A 21,760-nucleotide genomic window follows, 5' to 3' on the forward strand; every position below is an offset into this window, starting at 1 on the left:
GCCTATAGTTTGAGATAATTCAGGCAACACTGGGCTTGTGGCCAATGAAAATGAGTGATGATGCCTGGAAATCAGCCAATCAGGAGGGCCCTTGTTTGGCTCGCCTCGCGGCCGTCCGTGGCTCTCGACGGCTTTTATTGACTTGTTACTTAATGGCTACCGCTAGTTATTTTCTGATTCTTCGCGATTACCAAATGAATAAAGCAACGTGTAACAAGACATACATTTATTTGGCGAGTGAAAGAAAGAACCCAAGAAGCAATGACAACAAGCAAGTACACAAAGTAAATGCACACGCGAGTTTTGTTCTCGTTCACCGCGTATGTGGAACATTCGTTGCATCACGAATCATTGTGGATGGATAAAGATGTTACAACTTGAGCATCACGCTTGTTTTACAACGCATACAATGAAAGGACAGTACTGGAATTTATACAAAAGCTAAGCAAAAATGGGGGTAGTTCGTATTGTGTAAACTACGGGTGGTTCGAGCTACGAACGGAAAAAACGTGAACTTGTAGCATCAGTGACAGTGCAGGCTTTCACTGAAACACATTATGTAGGTGTGACTATACGAAATATCATACTTCTATACGCATGTGTAACACTATTAGGCATGTACAGTTGCGAAGACTAGAATATTACGAACAGCAAACGAAACAGCTTCTCTGGGATTCACCTTTCAAGAATGACAACTTGCACAGGTTAGGCACGACGACAGGTAAAAAGGAAAGCAAAAATGCATGCTTATACATTATTTGCATTGTGCTTATTCTCCAAACACTACTATACACAAAAGAAACATTTCGTTTATAGCTATAGGCTCAAAACAAAAATGTCATATATACATGCTTTTGATGTAATGCATCATATAAACAATAGATTTCACATGGCTGTGGTTATGACATTCCTAGGCGTATGAATTTGTGCAGCATACTATGAAAACTGCTCAGCTTATACTTGAATACTGCTTGCCATCTGTTACAGAAAACTAAGCGAGCCAAAATTAATGATGGGATCACTTTGGTGCTGTGGCGTGTGATACTGCATAGTTGTCTCTCAACATAAAGCAACAAATCCTTGTCAAATGTCTGTAGACGTGGGTAACATTACAATATTAAAAAATTCTCTGTTTGTGGAATCTCACCACTCTCTTTTTTTCTGTACACAATGCTCAGGATCATTTGGATGAGTGGAGATGGAGTGCCACACTGAATGTCTCAAACGTTACACTCATGCTGGAAGTTTCTTCCGTTTCCTTTGTTCGGACCTCTGAAAAGCTGCCTCCTTAGCCTCCCTGTTTTTTAGTCTTATGTGATACTGTAATCGTTTATTAACGAAGTGACCTAGGAAACTGCCTTGACAGGCAATCGAGCAGAATGGCTCATGACTTGTCAATGTGTCTCTGCCATGACAATGTCTTAACCGATTAACAAGTTGCTTTCTTACTTGCTGTCTGTGTAAGACATTTGAAATCTCGAGTTTAAATACATTTTCCAACCTGCCAAAATATGCAAAAAATGAATCTGATGGGGCACAAGATGTAGTGTCAGAACCACCCGATTCGCTCTCCAAATACAAATATAACCCCTCTGCTCTCCTGATCCCCTCACCTGCAGCCCTCAACAAGCTTGGACAGTCTGTACATTTTGAGTTCTTTAAGAAAGAGTGAACCAAGGATCCCGCGTATGCATACTGTGCATTAGCCTCAATAATGTTGTCAGGCTCCTGCACAACATGCATCTCATGTTCAGTCTCCATTTCATCATCTGCAGGCATCCCTTGTGAGCTGTCAGGCTCACAGGGAATGTCTGCAGTTGAAGAAACCGGCATGCTCAACAAGTCATTTAAAAGCTCAGTTGTATCAGCCTCGCAATTCCCCCTGCTTGGAAGCTTCATGAGCCTCCCTGCAAGGGTATGCTTGAGGCTTGACACAAACTGAAACGCGTTTGGTGTTTCATTGCACCCGTGCATTTGCCGGAATTGACCGAACATGTTTTCCAGGGGGTCCTGGTTGAGCCTCCGTGTCAGCAGATGTTCAAAACCAAAATTTTGGTGAAGATCTTCCCACAATGCAAGTACTGCGCGAATCGTGATCTGCCACCCCCTTACAGTAGGAGGTTGCCTATCACTGTCAAATTTCCACGTTGCAATCCACTGGGCTGCAGACTCTAGTAACTCCTTATGTTTCGTTGAATTGTTCATTGCATATCTCATCTTTTTGTCGTCACTCTGTTCGACAGATGAACTGTTTAAACAGTCAAACAGTTGATCCATCTTAAGGAGGAATTCTGAAGTCTCAGTGGCTGCTGGAGGCATACATCCCACGCTAATAAGGACAGCGATCCCAGTGGAAACACTATTGCTCAGTACTTGCGTCGCAAGCTTGACCTTCATACGTTTGAAAGCTGTGGGGTGAATGTGGTTGTCTGTCAACTTTGGCGACAGTCGGACCTTTAGGGGGTGGTCTGATTCATAGTACTGTTTAATGAAGGACCACTGAACCTTCTCTTGAGCATCCCCGATCTGTAGGTCATGCTTCAACAGCAGGTTCCGTGTGGTTTTCATTAAATGTGGTGGATCAAAAATAAAATATACTTTGGATTCATCGACACAGAAGTAAGGTTTGGTAGGGGAGATCTGAAGTTTTCTAGACAATGCACAGTTGCTGGCACCCTGGTCACAGACAACCGCTTTCACAGAGATATCCAATGATTTAAGCTGTCGAATAAGGTCCTGAATCAAATCTTGCAGTGTGTCTGCTGACACGGTAGACTTGGAAAAAAGATAACACAGGGGCTGAACCCATGCTTTTGTTAACCCTGAGAGTGCGACAAGCAAAGCTGAATTTGCCATCTGGGAGTTCCTTTCTTTTCCAGTGTCTGCAAAGCCGTAAACTGTGTCTGATCTGGAATCGTACTGCAGATGCTCCTTGATGGACATCTCATCAAAGAGCAATACACATGTACGATCTTTTGGTGGCAGTCCCTGGAGTTTTGTCTTCAGTCCTTCAAGAACTGAAGGCATGACACCAGGTTCCAAAGTAACTTCCTTGAGCCAATTTCGCAATGAACTCTCAGATGGCAAAGCCAGTACTTCGCTTAAATACCTGTAAGCTTGAGGTCCCTTGAAGTGTAGATTAAGAGCAAAGCTCCTGAAATGGGGAGGCCACCTACGACCAAACTTCTGTAAGGGCTGCAGGCACAGCTGAGCACGGAAGAGATCAAGGGCACGTTTGGAAAGGTAACGTGATGCTCCATGCACAATTTGGCCCTTGGTGAGGCCCCCAAAATGCCTAGTTACGCGGCTACGAAACAAAGAACGTCGCAGGCGTTCCCTTGTTGTCTGTAGCCTGTAGATAAGGGAAGCAGTTCTAGGTGTTCTTTTCTTTTGGGGACGCCCTGGCCTCTCAGCAGCAGAAACAGAACCTGTGAAAATGGAAGGATAACATGATTATTACTGGAACGCAAAAGTGAGACGAGAGCCTGTCTGTATGTCATATGCACACATGGTCATGGCAGCTCGCTATGTACTATTGTAACATAAACCATGTGTCCTTTCCTACCAGATGCTACAAAACATAATAATAAAAAAAAAAAAAAAAAACTGGCAAACACAGCAAAGTAGGAATGACCGGTGGAGTACGGAACACAGAACGATAACCTCAAGTCCTAAGCTGAATTTAAACCCAGCAAGCAACAGATAATAAGAGAGCTGAAATGCATTTCTTACCTTCAGGCTGGTGTGTGCCGAGATCTGTGTCCGATGGCTCTAGAGGTACTGCCAATGCTGTAAATATAGTAAATTTGTGATGTTGGTCTGAAGAAGCAGAGATTGAACATGCATAAAACAAACCAGTCTATGAACTGTTGTTATTAGACACATTGTAGTAACAAAACCCAACAAAAATAAGCACATCATTATAGCTATCCACCAGCTTATGAGCGGCATGCACGGTAGGCATGCAATTACGACAAAGTGGAATGCAAAGAAAATTATACAGTAAAGAAGCAGCATGTTTGTTATTATTTTTTTTTTCCTACATGAGGAAATGGACACTACTTACGACTGAGGTCGTGAGGATCACTGTGCGGGGATGGTGTTGCAGTATGCGTACTAGAAACTGAGGCTGCTGTGCTTGTTTGGATGCAAGCCACTTCTCCAGGAGAGTTACCTAGATTTAAATTAAATGTATGTTTAAGGTTAAAAGCTTTGAGTATCGCAGTTGGTGAGGTAGCATACTAAAACAAGACAAACATCATATCAGTCATGTTTCAAGATATACAGGTTTGACGTGCAAATTCTAGTCGTGCTCCGCTGCCGCTAATGTATGTCAGCTTACCAGTTCCTTCCTGTGGGTCCATGTGATACAAGGGAGAAGCAAGACGGGTAGATGGAGAGAGTTCCATATGCACTGAATGGCCTGCAAAGGAAAATGGTATAATGAAACAGACTGATTGAAATATTTCGTTATTGCTCTCAGAGTCAATTATTTAATGTGCTAACCTCATAACGTAAAATTGACAGCCTTTGGTCTCTCTCTCTTTCTTCTTTTTTGTTAATGTAAAATAAGCTTGTCCACTTACCAGTGGTGTCCTGAGGTCTCACGCCCGTCGCATGTGGAAAAGCCAGAGGGGTAGTTGACAAGGGTCCCTCTGTATGCATTGAACAGCCTGCTAAAGAAAATTAGTATAATTAAACAGACTGGTCAAAATATTACTTTGTTGCTCTCCGAGTCAATTATCTAATGTGCTAACCTCGTAACATAAAATTTTCAGACTTTGGTGTCTCTCTCTCTCTCTTTCTTCTTTTTTTGTTAATGTAAAATAAGCTTGTCCACTTACCAGTGGCGTCCTGAGGTCTCCCGCCCGTCGCATGTGGAAAAGCCAGAGGGGCAGTTGACAAGGGTCCCTCTGTATGCACTGAATGACCTGCAAAACAAATATTCAGCACATTTCAGCAACACAAAACATATTGAAACGAGAAAGCATCGTGGAGTCTTCTTTCTCTAGATCACTGACAAATAGACATCATGCAAAGGACTGTTCTCACCTGCTGTCATTGATGCACTACTGCGTACTGCCCTGAGGGGCACTGTCGGAACAGCTGTTTTCTTCAAATGAGTCCTCTGTCTGTTTGCAAATGAATTGGAAGCAAAATGCACTTCACACAGCTTCCTATTCTTGAGTTCGCGAAGTGAAAGAGCAGCATATTCAGGCCGGCCAGAGTACTCAATCCATGCAGATCTCCTGTAAGATACAATGCTTTGGGAATAAGCACATGCAATATAGGCAAATAACTGAAACAGCTTGAGAACTACAGCTCTACAGAGCACAACTGAGTTGCTCCAAAAGTTTGACAGCCTCGCGACAGACTAAGTGACTGATGTGATAAATAAAGTGATATTGAGATAGTTTACTTATCACGAAAGTGATAAATTATTATTATGCGTGACACATGTAAGGTGCATCGAAAAAAACTTACCTGTCGTCTCCTGGGAAGCCAAAGAATGAAAGGCTGCAATTGACGCTCGAGTTATTGCAACCTCTGGCTCGGCAGTTGATGCCGCGTGACCGTCTTCGGTCTTCACTTTTCCGTTTTGCCATTGCCGCTCGGTGTCCGTCACAGGATGAACATGGTGAACGTAACAGCACAACCGTAAAAGACAGACAGCAAGCGAGCAACCGCTTAAATAACTTCTGCGCGTCATTTTCAGCCCTTTGCCGTGGCCTTGTGCTCAGCTCCTCAGTAAAGTTCCTTTATGTCCCAAGGTTGATACCCACGGATGTGGTCAGTTCCCACGGTCCATCCTTTTCTTTGCAGGCAGTTGGTGCCGTATTAGACCAAGGCTGAGTTGCAGTCCTCGGTGTTCTTCGTAAGAACTTAGCCGACGTGGGTGTGACAGCTGCAACCGGGCTTGAAAAAGCTTTCCGATATCTCAGAAGGCTAAACATGTTTAACGAGACATGTTATCGCTTCTTATCAAGTACGCGAATAGGATATCACGTAACTTCGCATCCAGACACAAGCAATTAGCATTCGACCACAGCGGCACAATGCACAAGTCCTTCCAAGCAATACCGAACGTTCGGAACCATTCGAACGAGGCTCACACGAGTGCATCAATTTCACGATAAGCATTTCCTTTCCTTGCTTTCAGTGCACCGAATGTTACAACGAAACGTAAAGTGTTTGTGTTGCATGAAGCTTCTTGTTGTCACTGCATCGAGAATGCTACGGTGCTCGAAAATGTTCCTCACGCTTTAAATCACCACAGCATCCCAGTCCCAAAATCGATTCACTGCTCGTATGATGATATTTGTGTCGAGAAACAGTACAAGACGAAGAGAGTATCTTGAACACACGAAGAAATTTGCGAACACTTCTCTTTGACCACGAAACGGTGCTGTCAACCGACATCTTGGATTTCGCTGCTCAGGCGGTCGCCCGCGAAAAAAATATTTCGAAGCTTTATTAACCAATCGGAGCAACGCAATACTGCTCGGCCAATGGATATTAGTGATGATGCCTGACGCAACAATATCACGTGGTTATGACGTGAAAATATTTTTTTAGAGCCGGAAGTTGGGGGAGCTGTGGGGGCCTGGCTCGGCCAGGCGCCCACAGCTCCCCATAGAGCCCATAGTTTAAGATAATTCAGGCAACACTGGACATACGACCAATGAAAATGCGTCGTGATGCCTAGCAGCCAACCAATCAGCAACCTCTCAGTTTGGCTCGGCTTTCGGCCGGCCCTGGCTGCCATTGACTTCTACTGGTTTTTATACCTGGCGCCCGTTATTCCAAAATAACTAAGACATTTTTGACAGGCGAAATACATATTTATTGATGCAACGTATAAACTCAAATGTTTGACTCATATATTCACCGTGCGTACAGGACGTTTCCTTCCTTGAATAGACAGTAACCAAACCAAGTTCGAACTTGCAAAGCACACATACAGTCTACTTCTGGAGGCGAGCGAAGTCCACGAGTGCGTGCGTTTCACAGATGAGCATCTTCTTCTCATTCTGGCGATGCACCGTAGGTCACACAGTCACGGGAAATACTTTTGTCGTACGAACACTCTCTTCTTCGTCACTGTATTTGAAAATGCGACAGCGCTCGAAAGTGTTCCTCATGCGTCAGCTCACCAAGCATTCCAGTTCCGACCCGGCAAGAATGTCCGTAGGTCGGCACTTTATCGGAGATCAGTACATGGCCAGAGTCACTATACTTCACAAACAAACCCGCGCGTACACTTCCTCTTTGGTCGTTGTGGTCAACCGACATCGGCGAGCCGCGGAGACGCAGCGACCTTGCTTGGAGCTGCCCGCCTAGCCGACTGCCCAGACTGCCCGCGAAAAGTGAGCTGTCAGATATTTCGAAACTTTATCAACCAATCCCGGAGTGCGCATCCTCCTTTGGCCAATGGGCATCCGTCATGATGCCTGACGATGTAATACCACGTGACTGTGACGCGATTTTATTTTTCTACTGCCGCAAATGCGGGGAGCTGTGGAGGCCTGGCTCGGCGACCGTCATGCAATGACGTCAGAGACCGCGCGGGCGGCATCGCTCGGCGCTCACGCGAACTGCCCTTTCTCTCACGCGGGTGACTCGTGGTACGAGCTGCGCGTTTCGATTTCTTCCCCTGCACATTATCCCGTTACCTATCATTTCAAGGTCCCGTGAGCTGCCGACACTTCCGAAAGCGTGACGCACACTCACGAGCAGTTCCTGGAACTGTCGGCTCGACACCACGCATCCGGAGTAGTACATGCCGTGCACTTGTTACCAGGCGACATAGGCGTTGCCATGCGTTCCAGAGTGAAATTTAAGCCCTTCTTCAATTTTCACCAGCCACAACTACGGCGACCATCATCTTCCGAGTTGGAATGTCCGTCGTGACTTTAACAGCTCCACTAACCTTCACGTTTCTCGCGTGGTCCAGGTTAGACTAAATCTAGTCTAAGTCAGGTAGCTATCGATCTAGGCTAGGTCTGGTTAGACCAAGTGGGCCAACCCGAAAGGGGCTAGCGATCCCTCGAACCCAGCTAAATACCAATCTTTTAGGCCCACTAGCTGCTGTTCAGCAGTGGTTTATCCAGAATCCAAAGTGTGGGGTGTTGCAAAATATTTTGGGATGCGGAGATGTCATTATTATTATGTCAACAGTTCAATGCATAATTATTGCCGACATGTCATTACGGCTGACATAACAAGAATCCCTCACTTCTCCCCGTTGCAGGGTGTGGGAGATCTGGATAAATCACTGCAACCATTGTCAAAAACCAGTCACCTTCCCATAGGCAAGTATATGGTATTGGTGATTAAACATAGAACGACAACGGCAAAGTCAAGTGAGCCGGCATAACTGACAAGATTGCACAGATATCTACTTGGCCGTAGTTTTCTGATGAAATAGTATATTGATTTTTTACTGTCACCAGAACGCATCCTATGATTTCAACCTCTCACAAGCACTACAGGAGCTGGAACTGGAACTGTTGATTTACTTACCTAATTTATATGCACTTTCAGAAACGACAAAACACAATTCAAGCAAATGATGGTGTTGTTGCATATATGTAATAATGCTGCACAAATCACAACAATACATTCATTCACATACACACAAAGAAACGTCAAAATTAGAAAAAAAGTACAATTCCCACCACCACGTTTGGCACATAGGTGTCTCAGTACGCAGCAAAACGTGGACAGCAGAGATTTAAGTTACCAGTCCGAAAACGTTGCACAAACAGCAGTAGGAATTGCCGGCAAAATGCTTCCATGGAATGTAAGAAGGCCTAAACTCCCTCGAGCCTACTAGAGCAAGCGGAAGTTCTCTTTCGTCAGGCCGAGGAATCGAAGAAAAGCATGCTAAGCACAAGGTTGATCCACAGCCAAACTACAGCCGCGATGCAACGGCTCTCACGACTGTACTCCTTCTGTCAACCTCTGACTCTGCGCCAAGTGCTTGGCCAACACTGCAGGCTGCCACATTGCCATCAACGACTGCGGCGACAGCACCGGTGGTGGAATACCTGGAGGAGGCACCATCCGCGGTGTCGCATGTCCACGCGCGTGCTTGTCCAGATGCTCCCGCTGCTTGAACGTCTTGGGACAAGCTTCACACGTGTAGGGCCTCTCGCCCGTGTGCGTTCGCATGTGCCTCCCGATGTGCTCCTTTCTGCTGAACGCCTTCCCGCAGGCGGGACACCCGAAGGGCCGCTCCCCGGTGTGCACCCGCAGGTGCCTTTCTAGATGTAGCTTCTGCTGGAACGCCTTGCCGCAGACTGGACATACAAACCCCCTTTCCCCCGTGTGAATGCGTAGATGCCGCTCAAGGTGCTCTTTCCTGCCAAACGCCTTACCGCAGGTAGCGCAGGCAAAGGGCCTCTCCCCGGTGTGCACCCGCAGGTGCCGAGCTGCATGTTCTTTGCGGCCAAAGGTCTTCCCGCACGCCGGGCAGCCAAAGGGTCGCTCCCGCGTGTGCACGTGAACGTGCGCATCCAACTGGGCCTTCTGCGCAAAGCCCCGTCCGCAAGTGGGGCAGGAGAAAGAGGGCCGGGACTCTGTGTGCACAAACATGTGCCTGCAGAATTCCGCTACAGACTCCGTAGCAAAGGGGCAGAGGGGACAGCGGTGGCAGTTCCGTGGCTGTGTGCTGGGAGCCACGCCGTTTGCTGAAAGAGGACAGTGGCAGTGAGTGGTTGCCACAGCTGCAAACAGGCCTCGCATGTCTCAAAGGTACACTGCGGGGACACGCCGCCAGGACTGTGGTGCCTTCCAAATATTGTCAGAATTTGCTCCGGCAACTCAAGCATGCAACCCAAGATAAAGTGCAAAGGGCATTGTACTTTGCCCACTCACAAAAGTATCATGATCTGCGCAAACAGGATAAGTAGCGCTGGCACGATTTTCTAGGGCCCACCATTTCGGTAGCCACAACGCATAAGCAGCATGTTGCATTGGTGCCAAAAGTGATGGTGGTCATGCAGTGCATCAACTCCGACATCCAAAGTTTAATCCTCTTACGGCTCCCCAGGACACAAGTAAGGAGGCTCAAATCTGTCAAACGTCGCCTTTATTGTGCTGAGAAACAAGCTAAAAATGGACAATGGAGAAATGTTAACTTTACACTGAGAATCAAAGCAAGTAGGTACACCACCACAGAACCCGCAGAGAGAGAGAGACCAAAGGGGAGACAGGCTGGCGACCAATCACATGGCCTTGCTGACTGCTTCCACTTGCACTGTGCACTGCTGTGTCTGCTGCTGGGCAGCCGCTGCTGCCTGCTGTTGTTGCTGCTGCTGCTGCTGCTGAGCAGCTGCTGCCTCACCTAAGAGATTACGAATGTTCAGTTGCGGCTCCAGGTGGCAGCAGAAAGTCTTGCCGCACGTTGGGCAACCAGGAATGCAAAGCGGGATTCTCTGCTGCTGCTGTTGTTGTTGCTGCTGCTGTTCCTCCGTGCAGGTCATCGTCAGTTGCTGCTGCGGCTGCTGTGGTGCATGGGTACGGCTGTGTCTGTCGAGCTGCACTTTCTGCCTGAACGTCTTCCCGCAGGGCGAGCAGTTGAAGGGCCGTTCGCCGGTGTGCGTCCTCATGTGGCTCTCCAAGTGCGCCTTCTGGTTGAAGGATTTTCCGCAGGACGAGCAAACAAACATCCTCTCCCCAGTGTGCGTCTTGATGTGCCGCTCAATGTGCTCCTTGCGCGTGAAGGTCTTGCCGCAGGCAGAGCAGCTGAAGGGCCGCTCCCCGGTGTGAATCCGGACGTGGCTTTCCAGGTGCACCTTCTGGCTGAACCGCTTGCCACAGTGTGGGCAGCAGAAGGGCCGCTCGCCCGTGTGGATACGCATGTGCCTGCCGATGTGCTCTTTCCGCCGAAACGCCTTCCCACAGATGGTGCAACTGAACGGCCGCTCCCCGGTATGGATTCGCAAGTGATTCTCCAGGTGCGCTTTCTGACAGAAGGTCTTGCCGCAGGTGGGGCACGTGTACGGCCGTTCCTTGGGCTTGGATGGGTCTGCTCCCACCTTGAGCGGCCAGGCGGCCACGGTCGTGGCCACGGTGGCCGTGGGCAGCCGCTCGGTCACCACGTGGCTCTGCACGTGGGCGTCCAGCTGGTTCTTCTGGCTAAACACGAGGCCACAGAAAGAGCAGCTCCACAGCAGCTGGGTGTCTGCGTGACTCCTCATGTGGCACTGCAAGCTGGTGGCATCCGCAAACGTCTCTCCGCACACGTTGCACCGCTGGGGAGACGGTGGGTTTGCTGCAACGAGGGTGCTCTGGGCCTTGGGGGCTTCCAAAGCTTCCATGCCTTCTTTTTTGTCACAGACGGTACAGTTAGAACGGCCCTCTGCATGAAGCACAACGTGCTTGCAGAAGTCATTCACGGACGTCGTTGCAAAGGGGCAGAGGGGACACCGATGGGTGGTTGTCTCTGGGACGGCCGTCACCGTGGGAGCCTTCTGCACGCGGACGACCATCTTGCCCTCAGCGTCGGTTGTCAACTTGGCCTCTGCAAGGTTCAAGACAGGTGCAAGGCATCAGCCTAACAGGAAAACGGTTAGGCACATGGAGCCAGGAAAATGACAGTGCATGCAGAGTGTGTTATGTGGAGAGGCGCCCGTCCCGCGTTAGTGGAGTAGAGGGGGGGGGAGGGACGTTTGCTACAGCAGTGCGGCGGAAGTTTAGTAGTGACGTGACATTGCTGCAGGGCAACGTCCTCATCCTACGGGTCTACGTATTCATCCTGCAGCGACACTAGGACAAAACATGAACAAAAGCTCGTAAGGAGGGTGCATTCAAGCGTTAAGCTCAGACACGTTAAGAGGGCTCACAAGATCTACAGGGTCTGTATTCCTGCACACCTTGGGAGCGCAGTCGTATGGAACACTGCGCACTAGCCCGTTCGGAAGTTACTGCCAAATGCATCAAGACTGCGCAAAACACTACGTTCCTCGCGTCACAACTGCGGTTCTCAACTGTGTGCATGGAAACCTCAGCCCCCACAGACTTTGCGAGCAATGACTTTTGTGCTACAACAAACGCCCAAGTGCAATGTGTCATGTCGTCTCTCGTGCTTACTGTCATGATAGAACGCGATGTACTTTGCATTGCCTCGCAAACACAAAATTTGGGTGGCCCACTCAACCAACAGAGAGAAGACCCCCAATCCCGGGAACAATCCGCCGCACTCTGAGGCAACCGTAGTCCTTCGAGCAGAGTAGCTACTACCAGGGAAAGGGGAGAAGTGGGGGGTTTTCGGGACGGGAGTTTTGAGAGACAGGTAAGAGAAAGGATTCTAGGTGAGAGAGAGGAGGAGGCGGCAGCGGCGCGCGGGATTGGCGGCAGCGTGGTCAACCACGATGGCTGTCTGTATGTGTGTGTGTGTAGCGTGCGTGAGTGCTTCACTAACCCCTGACAACACCAACACATCGGCACCCCTAAGTGAGGGGTGCAGGTGTGAAGGGGTACAGGATAGAGGGGGGGGCCCACCCACCTGCGTGGGTGCGCGCGTGCCGCTCGGCGTGCTCCCGCAGGCGGAAGGTCCGGCGGCACGTAGCACAGCTAAAGGGGCGCTCGCCGGAGTGAATCGTCAGGTGGTTGAGCAAGTGGGCCCTCTGGCTAAACACCTTGGCACAGACAGAGCAGGAGAAAGGCCTTTCACCTGTATGTATCTTCATGTGCCGACCGATGTGTTCCTTGCGCCGGAAGGCCTTGCCGCACACATGGCAGCTGAACGGACGTTCGCCGGTGTGTATCCGCACATGATTCTCTAAGTGTACCTTCTGACTAAACGACTTGCCGCACGTGGAACAGACAAAGTTACGTTCCCCCGTGTGCATCTTCATGTGCCTCTCTACGTGCTCTTTGCGCCGAAACGCCTTTCCGCACGTGGGGCAGATGAAGGGCCGCTTCTTGGCCCGCCTGTCCTCCGCTGCCACCGCAGAGGAAGAGCAAACAAAGGGCTTACCACCGCCACCTGGGGCGCCGCCGTAACTAAACACCTCGTGCGTGCGCATGTGACCGTCCAAGTGGTCCTTATCCACGAATATCGCACCACACACTGCACAGCTGAACAGGCGGCTGGCGTGGCTCTGCATGTGCTCGTCCAGCTCCTCTTTCAGGGCAAACGCCTTGGCGCATACCCCACACCCATACAGCGTCACCTCCTTGGGGCCCTCGCACATTCCACATGCTGCGGCCACCACTGCCTGCTGTTGCTGCTGATGCAGGGCCACATGCTTGTTGATCTCGTCGATAGAGTCGCAGGCAAAGGGGCACAGTGGGCAGCGCTGCTTCGCCTCCTCCGGGGCTCCGGTCCCGTTGCCTTCTGCCATTCCTACATTGGGGGCACACAGCAACAAAAACGTAAAAAACAGTGAAAAGGCCCCCAAGCCCCGTCCTGCGGCACCTTGGCTCATGCGCGCGTCTCGGCCGCCCCCACTGCATGCAAAGAAGAGACCCACGTGCAAGTTTCTCGCCACACATCTCAACAAAACAAAAAGTAAAAGGTACACGACAACCGGCTACAGCTTCTACCTGGGGGGGACAAAATCACTTAACTGTTTCAGGGTGAAGCCCCTTAACCGATGATGGCATGCAAGTGCTGGAAGAGACAGTCCTGAAAGACAAAATATTCCCCACCAAAGGAGCATCTAACGGCACTTCCACTAGGGGAGAGTCTTTATTGGCAGTTTGACGATGCAAAGAGATGAATACAGCAACGACTATGTACAAGAAACCGCAACAGGCGGCACTGCGGCAGGTGGAGGAGATGTGAATGAGGTCCCATGCACAGACCGCAGGTGAAGCTGCAGTTCTAATGGTGTGGCACACTGCTTCCCACAAGTGGGACACCTGAGCGTGGACGGGGAAGATCTGGGGGCAGGGGGCGGAGGGCCCCCGCGGGCGTGAGTGCGCAGGTGACGCTCTACGTGCGACTTCTGCCTGAAGGACTTTCCGCAGGCCGAACAGGCGAAGGGTCTTTCTCCGGTGTGTGTACGCATGTGCCTGTGGATGTGCTCCTTCTGGCGGAAGCTCTTGCCGCATGCCGAGCAGGCGAAGGGGCGTTCCCCCGTGTGAATGCGCACGTGGTTCTCCAGGTGGGCCTTCTGCGCAAATGCCTTCCCGCACGTCGGGCAGCAAAAGGGCCTCTCGCCCGTGTGTGTCCGCATGTGCCGTCCAATGTGCTCCTTCCGGCTGAAAGTCTTGCCACAGACCGAGCATGCAAACGGTCGCTCGCCCGTGTGGATCCGCACGTGCCTGGCCAGGTGAACTTTCTGCCGAAACGACTTCCCGCACACCGAGCATACAAAGGCCCGCTCATCCGTGTGAGTCCGCATGTGCCGCTCAATGTGTTCTTTGCGGCCAAAGGTCTTGCCGCACGTATTGCAGCCAAAGGGCCTCTCGCCCTTGGGAGAACTCGCACCTCCGGTGGGTTGCTGGACCACCCTAGCCCCTGCAAATGCATTGCCGTCCGTCTTCAGGAGGAACTTTAGGTTCTGCGCGAATGCATCTCCGTAAACACCATATCGTTGCTCATGCGTCCTCACGTGCGCCTCGAGGGCAGCCTTCTGGGCGAACACCAGGCCGCAGGCGGCACAGTTGAAGAGCCTCGGCGGCTCAGCATGCTGTCGCAGGTGGTTCTGGAGCTGCGTGCCGTCCGGAAAGCCCTCACCACAGGCACAGCAGCGAAGGCTGTCTTCCTGCGGACCGCCACCTTCCTTGGCAAACTTGTCGCACACCGAGCAGTTGGGGTACGGAGGGGGCGCCGCCTCTGCGTGTGCGCACATGTGACGCCCGAGCTCGGGCACCGATTCCGTCGCAAAGGGGCAGAGGGGGCAGCGGTGGTGCGGGGCTGCCTCACCTTTGGCCGGCTCTGCAAGCAAAGAGACAAAAAGAAGCCCGGTTTGGTTTGGGAATTTTTTTATCGAGACGTGGTGTGCTGCCGTTGGCCATGCTGGTGGCGCCCGCGACTTACACCAGCCCAAAAATGACGACTTAAAGCTCAACAGCAGAGGCAAAAATTTGAAAGCGCACACTACCCCCTGGCAATCTCCTCCACACACACCCTCGACAGAAATGACACTAATAACTAGACCTAATCCCCCCCGGGGAGAACATACCCTTTTTACTAAGCCGCAGTGCTGGGTCAGAGGGTGGACGCTTGCGGCTCCTTTGACGTGAAGGCCACGACGGCTCCCGCCTGGTGGGTTCGCGAGTGTCGGTCCACGTGGGACTTCTGCCGGAAGGCCTTGCCGCACGTGGCGCAGGCAAAGGGTCGTTCTCCCGTGTGCGTGCGCATGTGCCGCTTGATGTACTCTTTCTGGCGAAATGCCTTTCCACAGGCAGAACACCGGAAAGGGCGCTCCCCCGTATGGATGCGCACGTGGTTCTCCAGGTGTACCTTCTGCGAGAACGCCTTGCCGCAGGCGGTGCAGAGAAAGGCCCGCTCGCCCGTGTGGATGCGCACGTGCCGCTCGATGTGCTCCTTACGCCCAAACGCCTTGCCGCACGTCGTGCACACGTACGGCCGCTCCCCCGTGTGGATCCGCACGTGGCTCTCCAGGTGCACCTTCTGGCTGAACCTCTTGCTGCAGGTAAAGCAACAGAAGGGACGCTCGCCCGTGTGCGTCCGCATGTGTCGCCCGATGTGCTCCTTGCGGCTGAACGTCTTGCCGCACACCGAGCACGCGAACGGCTTCTCCCCCGTGTGGATCCGCGTGTGGTTCTCGAGATGCACCTTCTGCGCGAACGCCTTGCCGCACGTGCCGCAACCGAAGGGCCGCTCGCGCGCCGCCCGATTGTTCCCCAGCGCGATGCGGCTGCCCGCGAGCACCCAGCCCCGGCAACAGACGCGGCCACCGTCGGTGGCCGAGAACGGTCGGCCGCTATCCTCGCCGCCACCGCTGCAGCAGCCCAGTTTGTTGCTGCCAGATTCCTCCTTGGCCATCAACTTGTCGCAGACGGCGCACCCCGCCGCGGGCGATGGCCGCCCGTCCGTGTGGACGCACATGTGCTTGCAGAAGTCAGCCACAGAGTCTGTGGCAAAAGGGCAGAGCGGACAGCGGTGAGCCGCCGAGGTCGCCCCACCTTCTGGTAGGCGCCCTGAAAGCCAAACAGGCCCAGTCACCAGACCCCCTGGTGTGCACATACCACAACATCCCAGGAGCAGCGAGCGCCAGTAAACCACTGTATCCCCCATAGCCTCCAGCACTCCATGTTCATACGCACACCAGAATTTCCTATCCTCGAAAGCATTCCATACTTCCTTAGAGCTACATGTGCCAAATGCGCTGCCTTAGGGTTTGCACCTCTCTCCCTGCTCCGTGGGGTGTGGCGGCGGTCATGAGAAGCTGCCTGACGGTGCGGTCGTGGTGCAGACGCTGTCACCTTCACACTCCCAGCAGTGCTTCAGGGCACACTGGAGGACAAACTCAGGAGGAAACCAAAAAAAAAATATGCCGCCAGTCATGCAGCTTCTCGTTCCGCAGTCCAGTGTTGCCATCCCCCACGTGCTCAATCCTACTGGGCCAGGAATGCCTTTTCTACCATTACTTACTGTGAAATGCAGCTAAGTTGACCCGATGCTCTAATAGCAGCATCTGGTAAACGATGGCAATGGGTCAGTTTGCACTGCCCGATACGACGTTTCAGAGAACGTGCCGGGAAAGTTTGCCCAAGTTAAAGCTTGAAACCATCTGGCTACACTACAAGGTGCCTAAAAGTGGCCACCCAAGAATTTTCGAAGCTTTTCGCTGTTAGCTGACAGCGCCTTCTTCGCTCTGTACTATACAATCTACCCTTTGCTGAAAGGGTAGATGACGCACCGTTGGACAAAAACAGGCTAACAGGGAGTGCAGTGCGTATGGCTCCAGTCAAAAACGAGCGGAAATATCAACATGGTGCCCCACACAACACGGACAGTGCGAGGCATGCTTGATCAGTGCAAGTCCTGTAAGGCACTGCAAAGCCTTTCCTTTATCAGACGCACGTTAGTTGGACGAAAGGCGCCCGAGAGCTCCACAATGCCCATATTCCCCCACTGTCTTGGCTGGTTCTCTTCGAGCAAGATGGCAACACCGGGCTACGACCGCACCCATGGGAGTGTTTGGGGAAGGAGAGGGGGCAAACTCAAAAGCGGGAACAACAGCAGCAGGCACGGGAGATAAAACCAAACGTGGGTGAGAGGAGGCATCACCGTGTTTCAGGGGTAGAAAAACAGAGTGCTGACAATATTAAAAACCGGCAGCAACTAACGCCCCGCCCCTGCAACACAACAAAACAGAACTGGACAAATAATAATAATAATAAGAACAAAATACATAGGCTTTAAAAAAAACAGAAGGGCAACTTACCAGTATTGTTTAAATACCTCTTGCAGAAGAAATGGTCACCGCCGAAAGCTCGTGCAAGCCGAGAGGCACTGCTGGGTGTAGAAGTGCCCTACGACGCAGCGCGACAACAAACAAGCAAAATCGCCACCTGTGTGAGCTGCTACGGAGCAGCAACGGTGAGCGCTGTCGAACGCTCACCTAGCACAAGAAAAAAAAAAAATCTATACAAGCAAGGGACGCGACCCCCCCATTTTTTCCGCAACCTTTCTTTCAGGAACGCCACATGAGCCAAACGTGCCACAGGAGGAGCTTGTCTAAAACAAAAATGTCTACTCTCTCTCTCTCTCTTTGATACTGGCATAAAGCATCATTAATCTTTCGCGCTTTTTTTTTTTTTTTTAAACAGAGCATTGTGCACCACCACCATCACCAAAGGCACCACACATTTACCTGCACTCAATACTGTCACCACACACGTGGACGGTGACTCACCGGGGGTTGAGGTGTCTGGTCCCTGGTGTTCCATGGTCGCCTACAATAACCGAGCAGACGTCACCACAGACACCTTTGGCTGCTCAGTCTTTGTCCTCGTGGCTTGCAAGGGGCTACGACTTGTATCCTGCGGAGAGAAATCGGGAGACCTTAATGCCCGATGCAACGAAACAAGACCCGCAAGATCGATGGGGCTGCACTTTCTGATCTAGTGCAAGTTCCCACATTCGATTCAGCGGAGGTGCAGCCTTTGCACTACACGCAACCATTCAATTGGGAGAGGTGCAGAATAAGTTCACGAAAATGCTGCACAGTCTTGTGGACCGGGGAGCAGACGACACGAATATACTGTCGTTATTGGTAATGGCCTATCATCGATGTTGTGCATGCTGCCAATCAATTTTGCTTAAGGTGGACGCGTTTTTACTCAGTAAATTCATAGACAATCATCACTTAGAAAATTGCAATGCAGTGCAGACGTCTGTGGGAAACTATCTGAAGCTTACCCTGTTCTATTCGACTGGGCTCGGTGTACTTTGCACGAGGGCAGCACCTGTCGTGCAATTAGTCTGCATTCATTTACACTGCCCCCTGAACTTTTTCACGATTTGAAAACAGCTACTGCCACACAACAAAATGCATCATATGTCGAGAACATATAGGGATACATGCTTGTCCATGTTTACACCAGCTAGCTTGCCACATCCTAATTTCTTCATCATTGGGACCTTAATTTGTGTGCATTTTCTTGTCATCCCTAATCTCCAGGTTGTCGTTATGAATCACTGTCACCAGCTCACACTTTTTTTAAAACCATCATTTGAGCCAACATACATATATTTAGCATCTGACTTTCTCGGGTTAAACTTGATTTCCCCCCCGATATCTCGAATTCCTATCGCACTGTATCACGTAGGATGTACACTATTTAGTGGCAACGTGTACACATTTCTCATGTAAATATTATTTGAGTGCAACAGTAATCTATGTGAAGCCCATTTCATTTTTTCCTGTTGTTCCGTGTTAACGCTGCGGAGCAACTGTGGCTATGAGAGGTGTACAGAAGTGGATAGATGGAGAGGGGGCAGCAGGAAGGAGCGGGAGACCGGGGTGGGGGGTTAGCACGCGTCCTGGGCCGACTTCGGGGAGAACTGTGCAGATATTCGCCTGGAAAGTCTTTGGGAAAACCTCAGACAGCGCAGCCGGAGGTAGGATTAAAACCCACCACTTCCCAGAGTTCAGCATGACCTTGGCTACCAAAGCACATTTCATGTTACCGCATGTGGTCCTTACGTTTTGCATGGAATGTGGGGTGTTGCTGGACAGGAAGAAAAAATGTATATGTCAAGAAGGACTGATTTCACCTATCATTAGAGATTTCAAAATGCACGCCCCCCCCCCCCCCAAATCCAGGATAAGCACATAACCCAAAAAAGTCAGGCCCCCCCTACATATACTTCATGAAAAATATTGGAAATTTACAATATTTTACTAAGCTTTTGCCAATAGCATGCTCACAGTACAGCCAATTCTAACAATCTCATTCTTGCTGTGCACACGTGTTCTTTAATCATGTCATGAATCCTCAAAGTGACAAAAGAGTAAGTGCAGCATGATCCTGCTTTGCATGTCCACATAAGCAGGATACTGTTCTTTGTAGAAAGATTTTAAAAACAATTAACATGAGAGAACTGATGTTCTGAGGCTGGAACAACATAGAAGGGACAATCACATACAAGGCCTCAAGTTGCATAAGAAATTAACAATGAAAGTCACTGAAAAGGTTAGCCAGCTGTAGGACTCGAACCCACATCTTCTGGATTACCAGTATTAGTATTCCAGAAGATGTGGGTTCGAGTCCTACAGCTGGCTAACCTTTTCAGTGCCATTCATCTTTCATCGAACAATTTATCTTTTGGGTATTGTTCTTAACAAAATCCTCGGCCTCAAATACGTCCAAAATAAATAGAAAAAGCAACACGGAAGGGAGGTTGTTCCTGAGAAAAAAGTTTCATCGCATAACGACTAAAATATGCTTCGATGAGCAATGCACTCGCAAGGCAGGCAGGGAAGCCGCCTTCACGGTCGCCAATCGGCCAGCCGACAAAAATGTGGGTCAAGGCCTAGAAAATCACCTAGCCGTGAACTACACGACGTGAATACAATTGGAACTACATTTTTAATGTGCAGTTCGCTATGGTGACACGATGTTCAGTGCTGTTAATGAAATAACGGGCTCGTTCGTCCTCTGAGGATGACGCAAACTCGGCTGTGACGTCATCCCAGTCCGGTAGCAGACGACATCAGAGGTTAGTCAAACAGGCTCTGGTATGAGTATTAGTAACCATGACCAGGCTTTCGCAGAGGTCGACCTGTCATACTACCAGAAAACCCATGCACACGTTTCGAAGTTTCGTGTTCGAAAATAAGTGAAAACCGAAGTGTCGCTCCGCGACATCAAAACAGGCACCAGAATAGAGAACTCGTCAGAAATGCATGCAAACGGCAACCGAAGGTCACTGCGATTTCTTTACTCTTGTGACGAAAATGGTGGGAATACAAAAACGAACCAACATGCAAAAGCAAAAACATTCCAGCCGACAAAAAAGGCGGGAAATCGCGGCATGCGCCACATAACAAACCCACTCTCCCTCAACCAGAGAGAAGATTTTGGTTCTGGGAGATGGCAAGAAGGCATACTCACATCAGGCAGGTGCCATTCACAAAGACGCCGACACGCAAGCACGAGCCTGGCTGCTACACAAACACAATGACGCAGCACACAAATATCAGTTACGAAAGCAAAAGCACCGAATTGCGGTATTTTAATATAAAAAAATATGTGAGCAAAAGTTGCATGAAATCCCCTCACTACATTAGGGTGAAGGAAAAAATAAAAAGTTCCCCACTAGCGGGTGAGAAGTGGCTTCCCCTCCAGCACTACAGCGGAGAGACAGCGAACGATTGGGCGCATATGTGCCCACGTGACCCGTCTCAGCCAATTGGAATCTACACTGGACAAAGTGAGGTGGGGGAGAAGACACCATTGCTGCCTTCTTTCTGACAGTGCGCTCGGTAACTTGACAGATTCCACGTTCCGAATTCACAAATGGTTCATCACGAGCTTCTGCTCTGTATAAAAGTTTCAATAGCATCACGACAAACAACGTCACCGTCAAGGGTAATCTGGCACTCATGCGCACATTCTGCGTACTTATCCTGCCAGCATTTAAAAACCTGGCCCGGCGGTTATCGAAACAATAGCCACCTTGCATGCATCGAAGTAGGTCAGCTGTAGCCGCAACAATGCCATCAGGAGCAATAGTCTTGGTCAGTCACGTCTTCCGGGTACCAAATAGCGAGTCGCGACAGAAATAGTTGTATCATACTTTTCAGGCAAAAGAAGCAATGGAACCAGTGGCCCTTGAACCAACGGTGCACATACCTCATTACGGAGGCTTTTATCCGGATTTTCTTCCGCCTCAAAAGCATCTCCGTCGACACTAGAGGAAGACAGGAGTCAATGAGTCGAATCGTACATTCGCTTGATGACTGCATGAAGGCACAGGGCAAAGAGCCTAACAAGAGCCGAAAAGCTAAATTGCCGCGAATGACGCGATATGAGGCCAACCTTCATTGTGTCGGCGGTGGGGAAACACTCCCTTCCTCTCAACCGCTCGCCCAACCAAAAATTGTAACTTACTCGTCAAGTTCGTAGTCATCTTCTGCCATGATCGCGAATCCCAAGAACGTTTGCCGTGATTTTAGAGGGTTTGGGAAGGCGAACTGTAGAAAAAAACTTATATTTCGACGAAGGAAAAAGGCCTAGTTGTCTCTCTCGCCCAACCGCTATGGCAACTCGCTGCGCTTACCCTCGTCCCAGTCAATCCAAAATGTCCTCTCTCGCCGACCCTGCG

At 50.3% G+C, this 21,760-nt stretch overlaps 2 protein-coding genes and 1 long non-coding RNA gene across 9 annotated transcripts; 1 reads left to right on the top strand and 2 right to left on the bottom strand.

Annotated features, from left to right (window-relative positions):
• Positions 1-217: 217 nt before the first annotated feature.
• Positions 218-6,435, bottom strand: LOC135387973 (uncharacterized). 2 transcript variants are annotated; one of them, XM_064617222.1, is made up of 8 exons: positions 5,485-6,435; positions 5,053-5,249; positions 4,845-4,931; positions 4,587-4,673; positions 4,343-4,423; positions 4,067-4,174; positions 3,733-3,789; positions 218-3,428 (listed from the first exon to the last, which is right to left on the bottom strand). In XM_064617222.1, exons 1-8 carry the CDS (start codon positions 5,604-5,606, stop codon positions 1,234-1,236), a joined length of 2,934 nt encoding a protein of 977 aa, XP_064473292.1. In that variant the 5' UTR covers positions 5,607-6,435; the 3' UTR covers positions 218-1,233. The 2 variants fall into 2 exon arrangements, with proteins under 2 accessions (XP_064473292.1, XP_064473291.1); XM_064617221.1 differs by having other exon boundaries at positions 4,587-4,676.
• A 1,089-nt stretch (positions 6,436-7,524) lies between these two features.
• Positions 7,525-17,833, top strand: LOC135387992 (uncharacterized). Of its 2 annotated transcripts, XR_010421273.1 has the most exons (4): positions 7,525-7,954; positions 8,252-8,312; positions 17,399-17,527; positions 17,758-17,833. It is a non-coding gene; the product is annotated as an uncharacterized LOC135387992 (long non-coding RNA). The 2 variants fall into 2 exon arrangements; XR_010421272.1 differs by lacking the exon at positions 17,758-17,833 and having other exon boundaries at positions 17,399-17,730.
• LOC135387974 (gastrula zinc finger protein XlCGF26.1-like) lies at positions 10,077-21,741 on the bottom strand. 5 transcript variants are annotated; one of them, XM_064617223.1, is made up of 5 exons: positions 21,547-21,741; positions 21,289-21,346; positions 17,844-17,970; positions 12,680-13,354; positions 10,077-11,527 (listed from the first exon to the last, which is right to left on the bottom strand). In XM_064617223.1, exons 3-5 carry the CDS (start codon positions 17,875-17,877, stop codon positions 10,230-10,232), a joined length of 2,007 nt encoding a protein of 668 aa, XP_064473293.1. In that variant the 5' UTR covers positions 17,878-17,970; positions 21,289-21,346; positions 21,547-21,741; the 3' UTR covers positions 10,077-10,229. The 5 variants fall into 5 exon arrangements, with proteins under 5 accessions (XP_064473293.1, XP_064473297.1, XP_064473296.1 ...); XM_064617227.1 differs by having other exon boundaries at positions 12,986-13,354; positions 21,547-21,740; XM_064617226.1 differs by lacking the exon at positions 21,289-21,346.
• Between the last annotated feature and the right edge of the window lie 19 nt (positions 21,742-21,760).

This window comes from Ornithodoros turicata, chromosome 3 (assembly GCF_037126465.1).
Source record: "Ornithodoros turicata isolate Travis chromosome 3, ASM3712646v1, whole genome shotgun sequence".
NCBI lineage: Eukaryota > Metazoa > Arthropoda > Arachnida > Ixodida > Argasidae > Ornithodoros > Ornithodoros turicata.